Here is a 20064-nt window from a genome sequence, read left to right as displayed (position 1 = left end):
TGGTTGCTTCGGTCACTAGTGAGGATAAGTACGTAAATGAATAGAGACAGAGAAGCAAACACATGATGTACGTGGTTCACCCAGATTGGCTACGTCCACGGAGTAGAGGAGTTCTTATTAGTAGTGAAGGGCTTACACAAGTACAAAGGATCAAGCTCTCAATTTAGTGAGTTCTTGTGAATGATTTAACACAAATGGCATTAGGCCATATTGTGGGGGAATGACCCCTATTTATAGAAAAACTTGTAGCTTTGTCACATTGACATGTGTCATGTTATGATTGGTTCTTGATGTCGACACGTGTCGAGTAGTGATTGGCCTCCTGGTCGGAGGGGAACTCTTCTGGGTCCTTGACAGTATAGCGTTGGCCGGTGCTCGGTAGTTTCGGGATTGGTCAAGTATGGTACAAACATTATCATATTAGAGTTGTAATCCTATTAGGGTAAAGATTTAACATATATTACTACTATAAATAAAGGCACAATGGGGTAATACAACACACATCTCAGAATTACATCTCTCTCATCCATCTCTCTTGCTGCCAGCCTTCTCCCTAGTCCTAAATACAGTTCAATAAATTAGGTCTCCTTCTCTAGTCCTAAATACAATTCAATAGGCCTACAACAAGTTATCAACACGCTCTTACCAGAACCTAAGGAATTGAAGGATCGTAGGAGTAGGCTCTCTTTTACACAATCAAAGGCTTAATCATTTTCTGCCAATCAGGTTCCTTTAAAATAAATTAAAATATTTGAAACGACCTTGAAGCATGAAAACATTCCCCATGATGCATGAACCCCCTATATTTGTATTTTCCTTTTAATTATATATATTGTGTCACAACCCGTCCCAAATATTATATTTTAGGCGTGAAATGTCAAATATGCCCTTGAGTGTTTGTGGTGTTGTGTGGTTTAAATTTTGGATTTGGACCAATTCGTTAAGTCCCTATTATTTTAGGACCAATTAGAACTAAAGGACTTAAGGTTTTGTGCTAGTTGGTGACCCAACTAGGACCACACACCCACACCACACGTGCATACTCAGATCTCTCTCTCATTCCTTTCGAATTTTCTGCAAATTCCGTACAATGTACGGACAAACCTTGGATCAAGCATTTCATGCACGGATCGAAGGTTTGAAGGGTGGTTTTGAACTCCTAGCAAGCCCAGGAATCCAACCATACCCTTGGTTGAACTCAAAACCTTTGAAAACCAGAGAACCAAGAACCTCTGATTTGAGTAATGTTCATGCATTCGTAAAGGCGAAGTTTTTGGGAGATTTTAAGCTCATAGGAAGCTTTAGAACGTCTTCACGAAGCTCAAAGAAGAAAAACGAAGCGTTTTGGACGTCAGGAAGTCGAGATCGACGAGTTTGAAGTTTGGCAGGATTATCGAAGGTTCTCCTGCAAATATCTATGGATTTTAGGTCCCAAAACATGTATGGTTGTGTTCTACTCGTCCTAAGCTTCAAATTGGTGCTAGTTTTACTGATTTTGGTTAAGAATTGGACGAGATATGAAGGTTTTTGTGTTTTCTCAGTTCCTGGTGAACGCAGTGGCGACTGGCGCCGGCTCCAGCGACCCAAGGTCAGAGACGAAGAATATTCCATCAAGTTGACGGAATATTCCTTTATTTTGACGAAATATTGCTAACGGCGGTTAGGGATTCCATTAGGATTCCTTGCGCGTGTTGCCGTACATTTATCAGCGCGTGGGACGTCAGAAAATTTTTCTAAAAATATAGGGATGCTCGTGAGGTTGTGTAGATCACTTTGCTATATTCAAACATCCCATTTGAGCAATGTATGAAAAGTTATTTCCTAGTTTTGGTTATGTGCTTTAAATAACATTTATTCAGTTATTTCGCCTATAGGTGAGACCTATCCTGAGGACGAGCGCCATCAATCGAGGCTCAAGGGCTACGACCATTCGACATACCAATGAGTGGGCTTTTGGTTTTCCGTATATTGGTATATACTTGAGATTTTTCCCAGAAAATATGTGTAAATGAATATATTTTTTGGAAATGTCATGCAAGTATCTATCTATTTTAATTATGCATTAGTAGTTGCATACATTCATGATTGGTGCTTCGGACGCACAAGTAAGTGCCAGGTAAGTTCATAAATTAAAGGTATGAGATTGTTTCGGTTATGTGATGTATGATGTAATGTATTGAGAGCTCATAAACCTGCACCCCGGTGTTAGTGCTCCCACCCAGAGTTAGGGCACAGTCCTTCAATGTTCACCTCCTGCACCATATGCTCAACTTGGATCCAAGTTAGGTGCTCAGGCTTGTCGTACATATCACTTTAGGTGGTTTCGACTCGTAGGTAACCCGCGATTATTCGCATAGTCTTCACATGATCGTAACATTAGAGCATATTTACTTTACACCTAGTCTTGTCATGCAGACCACTGTAGGTGGTTCCGACTTGTGTACATGATTTGATTTGATTTGATATGATTGAGATTGGTTATGAGCTATATATTCAACAGTGTAGTTTGAATTAGAGAGATTTGGCTAATGTGATATTTGATATTTATATATTTTGCCTGGTTTACTTATAACATTGCATTGAGATACTTTGGCATGGCATACTTATGAATATCGTTTTCTGAGCATGGTTTTGAGATATGTATATATTCTATTTTTCTGGGAAAATTATACAGGTTTTACAGTGAGGAGTTAAAACTTTTGAGAAATGAAATGATTTTGAAAAGCTTTGTTTTTTCACACTCACACTTTCTGTTTTGCACCCTTCCAAGTTTTAAGTAGAAGTGCTTGGTAAATCACGAGGATTCTGACGGGGGTTCTGACAGAACATCACCATGTAGGATCACTCTCGAGCGTTGTATTCTTAGTACTTGTCCTGCTTGACTGCATATATGATATTATGCTCTAGTTGTGTATTTCACACTTAATCTCGCACTTGCACCTTATCTTATCTAGTACTCTAGTTTATTTGGTTTTTGTTTGTTCGTAATTCCTTATATCTCTATTGCTTCCGCATTGTGCACATGGTTACGTTACTCCTACATGACGGTCAGTATGCCCTGATTCCGATCAGGGTGTGTCATATTGCATATGTGTTCATATATTTGGTTCAATGTATATATATTTGTTCATGCAATATGCAATACGCAATTACGTATTCTAGATCTTCAAAGCATTGCTCAAAGCATGCTAGATGCTTTTATTAATCTAGCAAAGGTGACAAGATCTCATATACCCACTACAAATGCACCTGCAATGATGAACGTACCTAACGTACGTCGTAACACCGCCTTGGAAGGTCGGACCATCCCTGAGGGTGAGGTGGTCGCACCTCCAACGCAGCCCGGTACACTAGCTGCTAGCTAATCATCTGATCCTACCCTGAAACGTGGCAAACCTCCTGGTTCAATGGATTCATAACTTCGGAATAGGAAAACGGCATAAACTATTGACCCTAGTCTGAATCTGACCACCGCTTACTTATCTGTTCCAACGCATGAGGTTATTCTAGATTAAGGTGATGTCTTAGACGAGACAAACTGGCCTCCTGAGAATCGTAAGATTTAGGTCCATTACGCAATATTGGATGAGGTTTGGAATCAAAATGAGATAATTGTCGATGATGCATTCACGTATACAATTGCTACCGACATCATGCTTAGCGATGACATTGAACCACATTATGTTGATGAATGTTGACATAGAACGGATTAGTCAAACTGGAAACAAGCAATCCAGGTCGAACTTGATTCGCTTACGAAATGCAAGGTGTTTGGGCCTGTAGCTACTACCCTACCACATGTGAAGCCCATAAACTACAAGTGGGTTTTCATGAGGAAGTGTAATGAGAATAATGAAATAATGCGATACAAAGCACGTCTCGTAGCGCAAGGCTTCTCTCAACGTCTTGGGACAATGGACTTCATAACGTTCCACTACCTTATCAACTTGGTAGTTTCCGAAAAACTGAATATGTAGCTTATGGACGTGGTAATTGCGTATCTCTATGGGGATCTAGATACGAAAATCTACATGAAATTTCCAGAAGGACTTCCATTGACTGGTTCAAATAGTTCTAGGCCAAGGAACACCCTCTCGATTAGACTGAGGAGATCACTCTACATATTGAAGCAATTCGAGCAGATGTGGTATAACCGTCTGAGTGAATATTTGACAAGTCAGGGTTATATGAACAACGAACTATGCCCATGTGTGTTTATCAAGAAGTCACATTCTGGATTTGTGATTGTTGCAGTTTATGTTGACGAATAAACCCCATTGGAACTTCCGCAGAGCTTGAGGAAATTGTCGTTTTGTTGAAATCAAAATTTGAGATGAAGGATCTTGGAAAAACTCGATATTGTCTCGGCCTGAAGATTGAGCATTGTTGGGATGGAATCCTAGTACATCAATTGATCTACACCTAGAAGGTGTTGTGACGTTTTAATAAGGATAAAGCGAAGCCTTCGAGTACTTCTATGATCGTTCGGACTGTAGATGCTAAACGAGATCCCTTCGGTTCCAAGAAGGATGAGGAAGAGAATTTGGAGCTTGAAGTTCTATATCTAAGTGCAATTGGTGCTTTATTGTACTTGGCTCAATGCACTGGACCTGACAATGCACTAAACCCGACATCTTTTCGCTGTTAATCTTTTAGCTAGATACAATAATGAGCCTACACTCAGACACTGAAATGGTGTTAAAGACATTTTCCATTAGAAGCGTTGCCACCCCCTTTAGGCTTAGTTTGGTACTGAGGTGATTATGAAATAAGTGGGTATAAAAAAAAGCTGGCAGCTTTTTTGTGTTTGGTAAACATTCAGCTTCAGTTTTTTTTTTCACAGTTTTGGGTGAAAAAAAGCCAAAAACACAAAGCTGCAAAACTCAGCTTTGAAAAACCGGTTTTTTTTCACATCTGTTTTACATAAAAGTTTACCAAACACTATAATACTGCTTTTTTTTTTTCAAAAGCACTTTTACAAAAAAGTTTACCAAACATTATGCTGCTTTATTTCACAGTTGCTTATTCTCACAGCACAGCAGAAACAGTTTTTTTTTTCAAAGCACAACAATACCAAACCAACTCTTAGTCCTTGGGTTAATTCTCGCCTTGTTGGTTATGCATATGCTGGTTATCTGTCTGACCCACATAGGGCACGTTCTCAAACAAGCTATGTCTTTACTGTTAGAGGCACTACAATATCTTTAAGGTCTACCAAGCAAACTCTAGTTGCAACTTCTTCAAACCATGCTGAGATTCTCGCCTTGCATGAAACCTCACGTGAGTGCTTTTGGTTGAGAGCAATTATGGAACACATTCGAAGTACTAGTGGTTTTACTTCTGTCGTTGACCTTCCTACGATGATCTTTGAAGAAAATGAAGCATGTATCGAGTAGTTAAATAAGGGATACATTAAGGGAAACAACACCAAACATATAACGCCAAAGTTCTTTTACTCTCACCAACAACAACAGCATCAAAACATTGAAGTTAAGCAAATCTGTTTCCAGGACAACCTGGCTGATCTCTTCACCAAGTCATTGCCCAAGTCTACTTTTCAGAAACTCGTCCAAGGAATCAGTATGCTTAAATTATCTAAGTTGAATTGCTTCTAGTCCTCTTACTTGGAAGTTATGTCTAACTTAGGGGGAGTATCCAAAAGCATACTCACTTGATCTTAATATACTCTTTTTTTCTACAATTAGGAGCTTTTTTTCCTACTAGATTTTTTGCTACCTAACGAGGTTTTGATGAAGCACCCATCCTAGAATGATCATACTTCGTTGAGTTCACTACTTTGGTCCAATTTGACGTTTATTTTAGACATTATGCATACTTCTCACTTGCCTCCTTAGTCTATAGGTTTTTATGTACCTTAGGTTTTACCATAACGATGTTTTGTGAGTTATACTACCAATACATACTTTTTTTAAAATTGAGACTCGCATTTGCCCATTGTGCTGACAACTTCATCAACTATTCTACCTCAACTGCTGAAGACTTGATGCGAAATTTTGTTTGAGTATTTACACACTCAAGGGGAGTGTTGCAGTCCTATTAGATTGAGAATATGATTGTGTAAATCCTAGTGTATCTAGTCCTAAATATATCTCTCTCATCTCTATCTTACCGCCAACTCTCTCCCTCTCTAGTCCTAAATATAGTTCAATAAATTAAGCATACAACAGATACGAATATATGTAAGATTAATTTTTTAAAATAAAAAGAATAAACGTTCAAAGTAAAGAATTATAAGAGTGTATTCAATTGAGATTTTAAGGATTTAAATGGATTTATAAATTCATGAATTTTGATGAAGTTTAATTTATTTGAGATATTCCATGTAAAATTTTGATTAGATTCCTTCGAAATAATGTGAAATTTGTGACTTAAACTATACTGTGAAATTTGTGACTTAAACTATACTATGAAATATCTTTGATTCTATCAAATTTCTCAACTTTTTAATTTTTTTTTAAATCCAATTGATTACATTTAAATTTCTAAATATTTTAATAAACTATCTTAAAATATTAATTGAATACAAGTTAAATCTCAAAAAATTACTTTAAATTATAATTAAATATCCCTAAATTTATTAAAAAAATTAGGATCCCCGTATAGTCCGATCCTCCTGATTTGACACCGTGACCCGCCCGAACCCCTCATCTTCTTCTTCTTCTTCCCACTCCCTCCAACCTGCAGAAATCCTAAGCTCTGAATTCCCCATTTTCTCCCATTCAATTTGTTTAGGTGGTTGCCTGCTCCCAAAGTTTAATGTTAAACCCTACTTTGAAAATTGAAATTAATTGCGAGATTGATAGGCAAAGGCAGAGGGAAAATCGATGGGGAACAAGATCGCTCGAACGACGCAAGTGTCGGCGTCGGAGTACTACCTCCACGACCTGCCGTCGTCCTACAACCTGGTCCTGAAGGAGGTTCTAGGGCGGAGCCGCTTCTTCAAGTCGATTGAGTGCAAGCACGACGAGGGTTTGGTCCTCGTCAAGGTCTATTTCAAGCGCGGTGACTCCATTGATCTCCGCGAGTACGAGCGCCGCCTCTCCCTCATCAAGGAAACCTTCCATACTCTCGATCACCCTCACGTTTGGCCCTTCCAGGTCCTTTTTCCATTTCTTCTTATACTTTTGGTTAGCATAAGCACGATTAATCAGTTTCGACAAAAAAACAGGATTAATCAACTTTACTTAGTTTAACGTATGTATTTCTATAAGCATATAAGCTTAATTAATGGTAAAACTCCTGGGTTTTGCTTGGAAGCTGACGTTTTCATGTGGGTCTGAGTTGTTTTGATGTTTCCGAGTGGTATCATATCATACTTTGATGTTTCCAAGTTTATAAAGAAGCAAACTTTTTGAGTACATGGTGGGCCCTACTGTTTTCTTCTTGCAGTTTTGGCAAGAGACAGATAAAGCTGCTTATCTTGTGAGGCAATTCTTCTTCAACAATCTGCACGACCGGTTAAGCACCCGCCCGTTTCTCAGTCTAATCGAGAAGAAATGGTTGGCCTTTCAGGTCTTCTTTCTCACCCGCTATCTGTCTGTCTTCCTTGATTTTTAAGTTTGTGATGTTTATGGTTCCTCTTAGAGTTTTGTTTTGTGGTTGTTGGTGTAGTTACTTCTTGCTCTGAAGCAGTGCCATGATAAAGGAATATGTCACGGTCAGTTCAGTTTTATTCAGGAACTTCACCAGCGTTATTTTTTCAATGTCTTAGTAATGACGTTGGTTTTCTTTTCGTCTTAGGTGATATTAAGTGTGAGAATGTGTTGGTGACTTCTTGGAATTGGCTCTACCTTGCTGACTTTGCCTCTTTCAAACCCACCTACATACCATATGACGATCCTTCTGATTTCTCTTTTTTCTTTGACACCGGAGGAAGAAGGCTTTGTTATCTTGCTCCTGAGGTTCACTTTTCTATCTCTCTTCTGTATTCACTTTCTTTCCATTTATCTGCTGAGGAGGTGCACACTTTATCCATTTTCTCACTTTTTAAGTCGCAAGCGGTTATGTAATTATATGTGTACAACATGAACATATAGGTTCATAAAAGGGATACAGCTTGCAGTCATAAGATCCAGCTTGATCGGAGTGGGTGTGTGAAATTGATAATGTGCCTGCTATCCTGGTACAAAATTTGAGCAGTTATACAAATCCCGATGTAGTACGAAATATAGTAAAATGTATTAGGAGTCAGCTGAGAAGTTTCACTTCTAATTTTAAGAAAGTTCTCAACATTTCTGTTACTAACCAGTCACGATATATATTTTCCTAAATAAAACTGTTACATTATTAAATTTCTTCATACGCCTTCATTTTTCAGAGATTTTATGAGCATGGAGGTGAGATGCAGGTTGCACAAGATGCACCATTAAGGCCATCTATGGACATATTTGCTGTAGGGTGAGCTTTTGTTGCGTTAGGATCTCTCTTTTCAGAGCACAACTGTTTCGTTTTGATGTCAAATTTGAAGTTGAAATCTCAGATATAGGATGAAAATGATATATTTCAAGTGTATTGATACATTGTCAAAGTTACAGTGGGGGCGATTAGCCCGAATGAAAATGTGCTCATGCCTAATCATGACCATTATTATTTTCTCTTGAGATGCATCATCATATTCACGACATTGTTTTAGGTGTGTAATTGCTGAGCTTTTCCTTGAGGGACAGCCACTGTTCGAACTCTCTCAACTTCTTGCTTATCGTAGAGGGCAATACGATCCTAGCCAACTTATTGAAAAGGTACTCTCTCTCTCTCTCTCTCTCTCTCTCTCTCTCTCTCTCTCTCTCTCTCTCTCTCTTTCTCGCTCTCTCTTTCTCAATACTAAGTATACAATTCTTTTTGAGTTTCCATCACATCTCTTCCCATAATGTATTAAATTACTCTTTATCATGTTGCTTCTCTAGTCTTGAACCTTATATTTTAGCCAACCCTTGGTTATTGTATTGCATCTTGGTTGTTCTAATGTGGCTACCTGATGTACATGGCTCTGCAAATGACTGCTATGTGTGGTGGAAGCTTTCTTCACTTTCTTCAAGTTGACTGTCAATATTGTTGGCCATCTTATCAATTTATATGCACAATGAACGCAGATACCAGATTCTGGGATTCGCAAGATGATACTTCATATGATTCAGTTGGAACCAGAGTTGCGACATTCTGCTGATAGCTACCTTCAGGAGTATACAACCATTGTTTTTCCAAGTTACTTCTCTCCATTTCTGCATAATTTCCATTGTTTCTGGAATCCCCTGCATTCAGATATGAGGGTAAGAAATGTTGGTACAGAATATTTAAGATTCGCACTTCATACTTTTTGGAACTCACATTAAAGTGATATTTTACTATGTCATTATTGTATGTAGGTTGCACTTTGCCAGAGTGTTTTTCATGAGATACTTAAACAAATGATGAGCAGTAGGTCAACTGAGGACACTCGAACAGGACTGGGAACTCCTTCAAGTGCCCATGGCATGAGTGGTAGAACTTCTCAGGAAGCAGTTGTAATGCAGAACAAGGGTTTGACAAGGGGCTCATTTACAAAGAGTGAAGAGATGGGTAAAGGCTTAAAATGTGATCAATTGGAACTTCTCGGCGATATCAATACCCTTCTTCGGGATGTTAAACAAAGTAATAATTATTCTGCTACCAAGCCAATGCTTAACGATAATCCCGATTCTGCATTTTCCCCGAATCTTGGCAACTATGGCATGCAATCTCCTGGTGAATTACTTCAATCTATCTCTAATGCATTTAGGAGAAACGATCATCCTTTCCTGAAAAAGATTACATTGAATGATTTGAATTCTTTGATGTCGAAGTATGACAGCCATTCAGATACCTTTGGCACACCATTTCTGCCATTACCTGAAAACAGTATCAGATGTGAGGGCATGGTTCTGATTACCTCGTTGCTCTGTTCATGCATACGTAATGTAAAATTGCCTCATTTAAGGAGGAGGGCCATACTTTTGCTGAAATCCTGTGCCTTGTATATTGATGATGAAGATCGTTTGCAACGTGTAATTCCATATGTTGTTGCAATGCTTTCAGATGCAGCTGCAATTGTGCGTTGTGCTGCCTTGGAGACGTTGTGTGACATACTACCTCTAGTCCGAGATTTTCCTCCCAGTGATGCAAAAATTTTTCCGGAGTATATTCTGCCAATGCTTTCCATGCTTCCGGATGATCCAGAAGAAAGTGTGAGGATATGTTATGCCAGTAATATTGCTAAGCTGGCGCTAACTGCTTATGGTTTCTTGGTTCACTCAATGCGCTTGAGTGAGGCTGGGGTACTTGATGAATTAAGTTCTGCAAAAAAGCCACTGGCATCATCTAGTGAGACATCTGGTCAACTTGCAGTGTTGAGGAAGTCTATAGCTGAGGTCATTCAAGAACTTGTTATGGGTCCAAAGCAAACTCCAAATATCAGGAGAGCACTCCTTCAGGACATTAGCAACCTATGCTGCTTCTTTGGCCAGAGACAGAGTAATGACTTTTTGTTACCCATTCTCCCTGCTTTTCTGAATGATCGAGATGAGCAGCTGAGAGCAGTATTCTATGGGCAAATTGTATATGTGTGCTTCTTTGTGGGTCAAAGAAGTGTGGAAGAATATCTATTACCTTACATTGAGCAGGCTGTAAGTGATGTAACAGAGGCTGTAATTGTCAATGCATTGGACTGTTTGGCCATTTTGTGCAAAAGTAGTTTCTTGCGGAAGAGGATACTTCTTGAAATGATTGAGCGTGCATTTCCATTGTTATGCTATCCTAGTCAATGGGTAAGAAGGTCAGCTGTCACTTTCATTGCAGCCAGTAGTGACAGCTTAGGTGCTGTAGATTCCTATGTCTTTCTAGCCCCTGTTATTCGCCCCCTACTCCGCAGACAGCCAGCATCTCTTGCTTCTGAAAAGGCTCTCCTTTTGTGTTTAAAGCCTCCAGTCTCAAGACAGGTTTTTTACCAAGTTCTAGAAAATGCAAGGAGTTCAGACATGTTGGAAAGACAGAGAAAGATATGGTACAACTCTTGGCCTCAGTCTAAACAATGGGAAAGTGTTGACTTACTTCATAAAGGGGTTGAGGAACTGAGTTCAACAGGGAGCTGGCCAGACAAGCAACAAAGTGCCGAAAATCATAAACTTACTGGAAAGGCCTTGCAACAAGGAGAGTTAACTGAATGTGATGATGGTGAGGCTAAGTTGAGAAGTATGGGAAGCTTTACACGGTCTTCTAGCACAGTCGACATTCATGATCCTTTGTCCTCTGAAAAGTTGCAATTTTCAGGGTTTATGTGGCCACAGGGAAGTTATGTGAATAGCTTCATGTGCGATAAATCATCTGTTGGCATACCTTTATACTCCTTTAGCATGGACAAGCGAGCAGTTGGAGGTCCTCCTGCAACATCTGATTCTTCTTCACAAGTGAATTCTGTAGGAATTGGTGCATCAGCTATGCCTTGGATGGATCCAGTAAATAAATCATTTAGTTTGGCTAGTTCTGTTCCAGCACCTAAGTTTGTGTCAGGATCATTCAACATTGGCAATGGTTCCAAACAGTTCTATAGAGTAGTACATGAGCCAGATGGTAGGGATAATGATCAAACAGCCTTTGGTAATAGCAAGCTTCAAGATATGGGATTATCTGGCACTACAAAAGGTGCTATTCCTGCGGAAGATGCATCCACTGCTAGTGATCTAACAGGAATGCCGTCTCCTTCACGAAGTTCATCAATTCCAGACTCTGGTTGGAGGCCTCGTGGGGTGTTGGTTGCTCACCTGCAAGAACATCGGTCTGCTGTCAATGACATAGCCATTTCAACTGATCATAGCTTTTTTGTGAGTGCATCTGATGATTCCACTGTTAAGGTGTGGGATTCAAGAAAGTTGGAAAAGGACATATCATTTCGGTCAAGGTTGACTTATCATCTAGAAGGAAGCCGTGCACTGTGCAGTGCAATGCTCCGGGGATCTGCCCAAGTCGTGGTAGGAGCATGTGATGGCATGATACATATGTTTTCTGTTAATTACATCTCCAGGGGACTTGGTAATGTTGTTGAAAAGTATTCAGGTGTTGCTGATATCAAGAAGAAGGATATCAAGGAAGGTGCCATATTGAGCCTGTTGAATTTCTCAGCGGATAACTGCACAAATCAGATGGTTATGTACAGCACCCAAAATTGTGGGATCCATCTTTGGGATATAAGGCTGAATACCAATTCTTGGACATTGAGAGCAACTCCTGAGGAGGGCTATGTGTCTGCGCTGGTAACAGGCCCCTGTGAAAATTGGTTTGTGTCAGGATCTTCGAGGGGTGTGCTTACTCTTTGGGATATGAGGTTCCTTATTCCTGTAAACTCATGGCAGTATTCTTCTGTTTGCCCTATAGAGAAAATGTGCCTGTTTCTTCCTCCACCAAATGCCTCTGTGTCTGCTGCTGCAAGGCCCCTTATTTATGTTGCGGCAGGTTCCAACGAAGTGTCTCTTTGGAATGCTGAAAATGGAAGCTGTCACCAGGTACACACAGAAATCATCTCCTATAAGTTTTCTTAGATATCAGATATGGATGGTGCTGGAAAAGTTAGATGATAAAATCGTACGCATAGATTGCACTCCCCTGGTTGCCCTTTATTCAACAACAACAACAACAACAACAACAAAGCCTTTTCCCACTAAGTGGGGTCGGCTATATGAATCCTAGAACGCCATTGCGCTCGGTTTTGTGTCATGTCCTCCGTTAGATCTAAGTACTCTAAGTCTTTTCTTAGAGTCTCTTCCAAAGTTGTCCTAGGTCTTCCTCTACCCCTTCGGCCCTGAACCTCTGTCCCGTAGTCACATCTTCGAACCGGAGCGTCAGTCGGCCTTCTTTGCACATGTTCAAAATCACCGGAGCCGATTTTCTCTCATATTTCCTACAATTTCGGCTACTCCTACTTTACCTCGGATATCCTCATTCCCAATCTTATCCTTTCTCGTGTGCCCACACATCCCACGAAGCACCCTCATCTCCGCTACACCCATTTTGTGTACGTGTTGATGCTTCACCACCCAACATTCTGTGCCATACAACATCGCTAGCCTTATTGCCGTCCTATAAAATTTTCCCTTGAGCTTCAGTGGCCTACGACGGTCACACAACACGCCGGATGCACTCTTTCCATCCAGCTCGTATTCTATGGTTGAGATCTCCATCTAATTCTCCGTTCTCTTGCAAGATAGATCCTAGGTAGCGAAAACGATCGCTTTTTGTGATCTTCGCTAGATTGCTCCGGTCATTAGTGTGGATAAGTATATAAATGGATAGAGATAGGAAAGCAAACACAAGATGTACGTGGTTCACCCAGATTGGCTACGTCCACGGAATAGAAGAGTTCTCATTAATTGTGAAGGGTTTACACAAGTACATAGGTTCAAGCTCTCATTTAGTGAGTACAAGTGAATGATTTAGTACAAATGACATTAGGAAATATTGTGGGAGAATGATCTCGTAATCACGAAACTTCTAAGTATCGGAGTGTGGTGTCGTCTTGACTTGCCTTATCTGTCTCATAGGTAGATGTGGCATCTTCTCTGGAAGTACTCTTCCTCCATCCAAGGGTGGTATCTTTAACTGGTGGAGATGCACAAGGTAATGTATCAATTTCACTTGAAGCTTACTTGTAGTTTCAGGCTTGGTCAAGCGCGATACAAACCATGTAGTAGGAGTCCCCCAAGTCGCCGAGCTAGGGGGTCTGCTGAAAGAGGTGACAGACAAGGTAAGCAATCAGAGCTCCGACTGATTGTTCACCTTCTCCCCATCTTGCAGCAGCATGAAGGATAAAGAGAAGAAAAATGAGAAGAGATGATATGAGATACTTTTGCTTTTGAAGAAGTAACTTTCCACAGGCTTATTCTTGAACTGAGCTGGAGGGTTTTTTGGTTTCCTCCAGAGTATAAGGCCGACTGAAGAATTTGAGGGTCAAAACAAGTCCATCAAATCTAGAGTACGTTCCACCCTGCTGATATGGGATACTTTTGCTTTTGACAGAGTAATGAATGTATCGACACGTGTGCTGTTACGCTTGTCTCCACATGCTTCCTTGTATCATTCGCACTTGCCCTATCTGTTCCTCAAGCAGATGCGGAATCTTCCCTGGAAACATAAGATGTTGAAGATGAGTACTCGAGAGCAATGCCAGGTAAGTAATCAGGTAAGGGGTTCCAGGCAGTCAGTTCCTGGCTGGAAGCTTGATTCCAAGTGCTGACTGATTGCTCTCTTTCTCCTTGTCTTGCAGGTAAAAACAAGGCCAAAAGAAAAGACAGGGAAAAAGCATGATATGGGATACTCTTGCTTTTAACCCTGATGATATGAGATATTCTTGCTCTAGTATAGCTTGTTTGCAGAGGTATTATCGGGGGGAAAGAAAGCTGAATATTTCGAAAGGCTTCGTTGGGAGTGCCCTCTCAGATATGATGAAGGGTTGAGCATTTTTGCAGGTCTGCCTGTTCGTTGGGGATGGAGGTCGACATATATAGGAGTCTCCCTAACAACAAGTAGTAATGCTATTCCTTTACCCTGCTTGGTCATAGCACGGTAGTGGGAGCTGCCAGTTTCACATGTTTTAACTCTGTCAGAGCACTTTGAAAAAGTGGTCTGTGGTATCTGGCTCTCGAGATTCGGAGAACGATGCCTCTTCGATTTTTGAGAAAGCAATCATGCTGGGGGTATGACTCTCGAGATTCGGAGAGCAGTGTCTCTTCGATTTTTGAGGAAGTAATCATGTTGGGAGTCTGGCTCTCGAGATTCGGAGGGCGGTGCCTCTTCGATTTTGGAGCAAGCAATCTTGTTGGGAGTGTTGTCTCGAATGTGAGTAAAGGTTGGGCATGTTTGCTAGTCTACCTTGCCACGAAGCACAAAGGTTGACACATAGGGACTTTCCAATTATCCAGCAATGGTACTGTTCCTTTACCCTATCTTCGATTTTGAGAAAGTAGTCATGTTGGGAGTCTGGCTCTCGAGATTCGGAGGACGGTGCCTCTTCGATTTTGGAGCAAGCAATCTTATTGGGAGTGTTTTCTCGAATGTGAGTAAAGGTTGGGCATGTTTGCTAGTCTACCTTGCCACGAAGCACAAAGGTTGACACACAGGGACTTTCCAATTATCCATCAGTGGTACTGTTCCTTTACAGTTGTGGGTAATAATATGGTAGCTAGACCTTCAAAATTTATGTGTCTAAACTTTTGTTAGTGCTGTTTCTTTGCTATTCTTTTACCTTTCTTGGTCAGAGCGATGTAGTGGGAGCTGCAAGCTTCACGTGCTCAACTTTGGCAGAGAACTTTGGCAAAGTTATTTGTGGTACCCATGAGCTATTGTTGCGTGTGGGAAGTGGGTGATTGAACAGTAAGATTCATGTGCTTTCTACTTCACCAGAAGTCTTCGACAGAATGCCCATAATTTCTGCAAAGCTGAGTATGCGTGTGACAGGTGCTGACAAGGCTAGAAAAGTAGGTGCCTCTTCGATTTCTGAGATCGGCCCTCGTGGTCTCTGAGCAGCCCAGCTTTTGAGAAAACGAGCGCCTCTTCGATTGATTCGGAGAACGATGCCTCATCGATTTTTGAGAAAGCAATCATGCTGGGGGTCTGGCTCTCGAGATTCGGGGAGCAGTGTCTCTTCGATTTTTGAGAAAGTAATCATGTTGGGAGTCTGGCTCTCGAGATTCGGAGGGCGGTGCCTCTTCGATTTTGGAGCAAGCAATCTTGTTGGGAGTGTTTTCTCGAATGTGAGTAAAGGTTGGGCATGTTTGCTAGTCTACCTTGCCACGAAGCACAGAGGTTGACACACAGGGACTTTCCAATTATCCAGCAATGGTACTGTTCCTTTACCCTCTCTTCGATTTTTAAGAAAGTAGTCATGTTGGGAGTCTGGCTCTTGAGATTCGGAGGACGGTGCCTCTTCGATTTTGGAGCAAGCAATCTTATTGGGAGTGTTTTCTCGAATGTGAGTAAAGGTTGGGCATGTTTGCTAGTCTACCTTGCCACGAAGCACAGAGGTTGACACACAGGGACTTTCCAATTATCCAGCAGTGGTACTGTTCCTTTACCCTTGTGGGTAATAATATGGTAGCTAGACCTTCAAAATTTATGGGTCTAAACTTTGTTAGTGCTGTTTCTTTGCTATTCTTTTACCCTTCTTGGTCAGAGCGATGTAGTGGGAGCTGCAAGCTTCACGTGCTCAACTTTGGCAGAGAACTTTGGCAAAGTTATCTGTGGTACCCATGAGCTATTGTTGCGTGTGGGAAGTGGGTGATTGAACAGTAAGATTCATGTGTTTTCTACTTCCCCAGAAGTCTTTGACAGAATGCCCATAATTTCCGCAAAACTGAGTGTGCGTGTGACAGGTGCTGACAAGGCTGGAAAAGGCTGGAAAAGTAGGTGCCTCTTCGATTTCTGAGATCGGCCCTCGTGGTCTCTGGGGAGCCCAGCTTTTGAGAAAGCGAGCACCTCTTCGATTTTTGAGATCGGCCTTCGCGGTCTTTGAGCAGCCCAACTTTTGAGAAAGCAAACGCCTCTTCGATTTCTGAGATCAACCCTCGTGATCTCTAAGCAGCCCAGCTTTTGAGAAAGCAAACGCCTCTTCGATTTCTGAGCAGGCGCCTCTTCGATTTCTGAAGCTTCGTCGAGTGCAGATTTTTATAGGGGCTGGCATTAAGTTCCAAAGCACACTTGAATCTCCACCAGTAGAAGCTTCATTGTTGCACTTCTAAGATCTTGATTTGTCCGACCTCTTCTCTCTTCAACACCTTTGAAAATGTCTGGCCCCTCCGACCGTCGTTTTGACTTGAACCTTGTTGAAGAGGCAGCCCCGCCTTCTCCAGACGACATATGGCGCCCATCCTTCGTCTCCCCTACTGGTCCTCTTACCGTTGGGGATTCCGTGATGAAGAATGATATGACCGCTGCGGTGGTGGCCAGGAACCTTCTCACTCCCAAAGATAACAGACTACTTTCCAAACGGTCTGATGAGTTAGCTGTTAAGGATTCGCTGGCTCTCAGTGTTCAGTGTGCAGGTTCTGTGTCTAATATGGCCCAACGCCTATTTGCTCGAACCCGCCAAGTTGAATCATTGGCGGCTGAAGTGATGAGTCTCAAACAGGAGATTAGAGGGCTCAAGCATGAGAATAAACAGTTGCACCGGCTCGCACATGACTATGCTACAAACATGAAGAGGAAGCTTGACCAGATGAAGGAAACTGATGGTCAGGTTTTACTTGATCATCAGAGATTTGTGGGTTTGTTCCAAAGGCATTTATTGCCTTCGTCTTCTGGGGCTGTACCGCGTAATGAAGCTCCAAATGATCAACCTCTGATGCCTCCTCCTTCTAGGATTCTGTCCAGTACTGAGGCTCCAAATGATCCCCCTCCGGTGCCTTCTCTTTCTGGGGCTCTACCGACTGCTGAGACTTCTCCTAAGCAACCTTTGTGAAGGCTCCCTCTTGTGTGCTTATTTTGACTCATGTATATGTACATATTTGTAGCTTATCGGGGATATCAATAAATAAGCTTTCCTTCATTTCAACGTATTGTGTTAAATACACCAAAGCCTTCTTCGCTAAGTTCTTTGAATTTTCTTTTGTTAAAGCTTGTATGTTGAAGCTTTCTGAGTGGAGAAAAATAAAGAAATTTGAAAGCAAAAACCAGATCTTATTTTATAGAGACAGAATTTAAGAGAGGCAGAATGTGGTTTCATCCATGCATTCCCTTTTGGTATGAAATTGAAGGATTGCGGGTTTTACTCTGTGGTTTACCAAAATTTTCTACTTCTTTTCTTCAGACTAGCTGAATGGTAGTAGATTAGTTTCTTGTAGACCAGATTAGTTTCTTGTAGAGGTCGCATTTGGTGCGATGGCAAGTGCCTTCGCCCATGTGCGGTAGGTCTCGGGTTCGAGACTTGGGAGCAGCCTCTCCATAAATGGGGTAAGGCTAGCCGACATTCACCTCTCCCAGACCCTGCGTAAAGCGGGAGCCTTGTGCACTGGGTACGACCTTTTGACTCCTAATCACTCCTGGAATGAGACCCTTGCTTCTCCCTCGCTCACATAAACCACATTTAAAGTAACCAATAGAATGCAAAAAACAGAAGGGTACTTAAGATTTCATTAAACAAATTTTTACTTTGGACATGTAATTTGTTGATTAAGAAACAGGTTAAATTTGTATAGACTACTATCAAGTCTCTTGGCCGTTGGATGGTTTGTTCAGACTTTGGGTTTTATCAAACATTTTAAATGCTTGTTCTTTTTTTCTTTTTATTTAATTTTCATTGCGTACACAAGTCCCCCTTTTCTGTTAGGTCTACCTTCATAAGTTCAAATGTCTGAGATATTCATTTTTTTTCCTGCAGGTGCTGAGAGTGGCAAATTACGAAAGTGATGCTGAAATATCTGAAGTTCCTTGGGCCTTGGCTAAGTCATCAAGTAAAAGTTCCAAACCGGATCTGAGACGGAATGTCAATCCCCACTACAGAGTTGATGAACTAAACGAACCCCCTCCTCGTCTTCCTGGCATCCGTTCATTGCTGCCCTTACCTGGAGGTGATTTGTTAACTGGAGGAACCGACTTGAAGATACGTCGATGGGATCATTACAGGTTTGTACACAAGTTCATTATTACTTTATTGGTTTACTAAAGGGTGTTGTTATCTAATTGGCCTTATTCATATATTGCAGTCCCGATCGAAGTTACTCTATTTGTGGACCAAACTTGAAGGGAGTCGGAAATGATGATTTCTATGCAACAAGATCTAGCTTTGGCGTGCAAGTTGTGCAGGTATGATTAGTCAATTGTATTAGTCACATATATACGAAGTTAGGTGGGGTAGTAAACTATCCCTGGGTGGAAGGGTATGATGACTGATGAAGTCGATCTGTAGATTATCCATGCAGAAGCTAGTTTTTCTTTTATTTATTTAACTTTATCCTCCTAAAACCAGAGCTAAACGAGTTGGTAGTTTCAAAGAACCTATGGGTTTAGAATATTCTTTGGGGAGGGGAATCAGGCAATAGAATTTGCTTTCTGTTATTATTTTTCTTTTATTAGCCGCTCCAACTTAATGTCACGGGTCACTGCTCTATTGTGTCCCTGGTCTCTGTATTTGCGTCGTAACAAATAGGACACTAGATCAGTTGCTAAGTTGAAGAAAGTTATTATCATTGTAACCTGGTACCCAGAATTTTTTTTTATTCTTGAATTGGTTCTTGTTTTAAATACAGGAGACGAAAAGACGACCTCTAACATCGAAGCTGACAGCCAAGGCAGTTCTTGCGGCTGCTGCCACTGATTCTGCTGGCTGCCACCGTGATTCAATCCTAGCGTTGGCCTCGGTTAAGCTAAATCAGAGACACTTAATATCAAGCGGTAGAGATGGGGCAATCAAGGTTTGGAAGTGATATTCCGTTGTACATAGCACAATGCTAGTGAAGTTGTACATTATTATTAATCAAAAGCTTAGACTCATCCCATTATAACAATTGCCAAAGCCCTCGTCGTATGTATGTTGGTGTCATACCATGCTCGATTTGTATAGTTTGTACACATGTAAGAATGTAGATAGGGTCAGTCAAATTATCGACGGACGTGCCTCCCTTCGTTGATACTTGCTGTGGAATTGCGCATTACAGTATCATGTAAATTTTGGCATAGTTGTGATTCTAAATTCGAGTGTTATTCATTTTTACTGTTGGACTGCATTTGGACAGAATATGGTTTCGATGATACTGTTTTGTGCCTTATGCATGCAAAGTTTGAAATTTGAGATTCATATGGTAAGAATGTCCTATTACCAGTCTTGTTCTCTTAGGGTGCGTTTGTTGCACCAGACTATCTTAGACTAGACTAGTTTTAGGAATTAAGCTGGATTGGCTTGGCTTTGACTAAGCAGGATAAAAATGGTGAAGTGTTTGATGCAATAGTGGACTAAAGTAATAGATTATATATTTTGTTATTTTTTATTCACTTTTATAATTTTTATTTCACTTTTATAATTTTTTTATAAGAAAACTAATGAAAAATATT

At 40.9% G+C, this 20064-nt stretch overlaps 1 protein-coding gene across 2 annotated transcripts; it reads left to right on the top strand.

The window, feature by feature from the left end:
* The first annotated feature begins 6623 nt into the window (after positions 1–6623).
* LOC126582477 (serine/threonine-protein kinase VPS15-like) lies at positions 6624–19739 on the top strand. 2 transcript variants are annotated; one of them, XM_050246639.1, is made up of 11 exons: positions 6624–7118; positions 7411–7533; positions 7633–7678; positions 7762–7922; positions 8339–8418; positions 8654–8759; positions 9111–9287; positions 9384–12530; positions 18395–18639; positions 18720–18819; positions 19263–19739. In XM_050246639.1, the coding sequence occupies exons 1-11, from the start codon at positions 6846–6848 to the stop codon at positions 19437–19439; spliced, it is 4635 nt and encodes a 1544-aa protein (XP_050102596.1). In that variant the 5' UTR covers positions 6624–6845; the 3' UTR covers positions 19440–19739. The 2 variants fall into 2 exon arrangements, with proteins under 2 accessions (XP_050102596.1, XP_050102599.1); XM_050246642.1 differs by lacking the exons at positions 6624–7118; positions 7411–7533; positions 7633–7678; positions 7762–7922 and adding an exon at positions 8058–8143.
* Positions 19740–20064: the final 325 nt, after the last annotated feature.

The sequence above is a fragment of the Malus sylvestris genome, chromosome 2 (genome assembly GCF_916048215.2).
Source record: "Malus sylvestris chromosome 2, drMalSylv7.2, whole genome shotgun sequence".
NCBI classification, from domain to species: Eukaryota; Viridiplantae; Streptophyta; class Magnoliopsida; order Rosales; family Rosaceae; genus Malus; species Malus sylvestris.
The sequence above is the reverse complement of the archived record's forward strand: the minus strand, read 5'-3'. Positions and strand labels throughout refer to the sequence as shown.

Coding starts and splice junctions, on each gene's coding strand:
- LOC126582477 (XM_050246639.1), top strand. CDS start 6,846: ATGGGGAACAAGATCGCTCGAACGACGCAAGTGTCGGCGTCGGAGTAC. Junction 7,923..8,338: donor TTTGTTATCTTGCTCCTGAG/GTTCACTTTTCT, acceptor TTCATTTTTCAG/AGATTTTATGAGCATGGAGG. Junction 18,640..18,719: donor CGTCGATGGGATCATTACAG/GTTTGTACACAA, acceptor CATATATTGCAG/TCCCGATCGAAGTTACTCTA.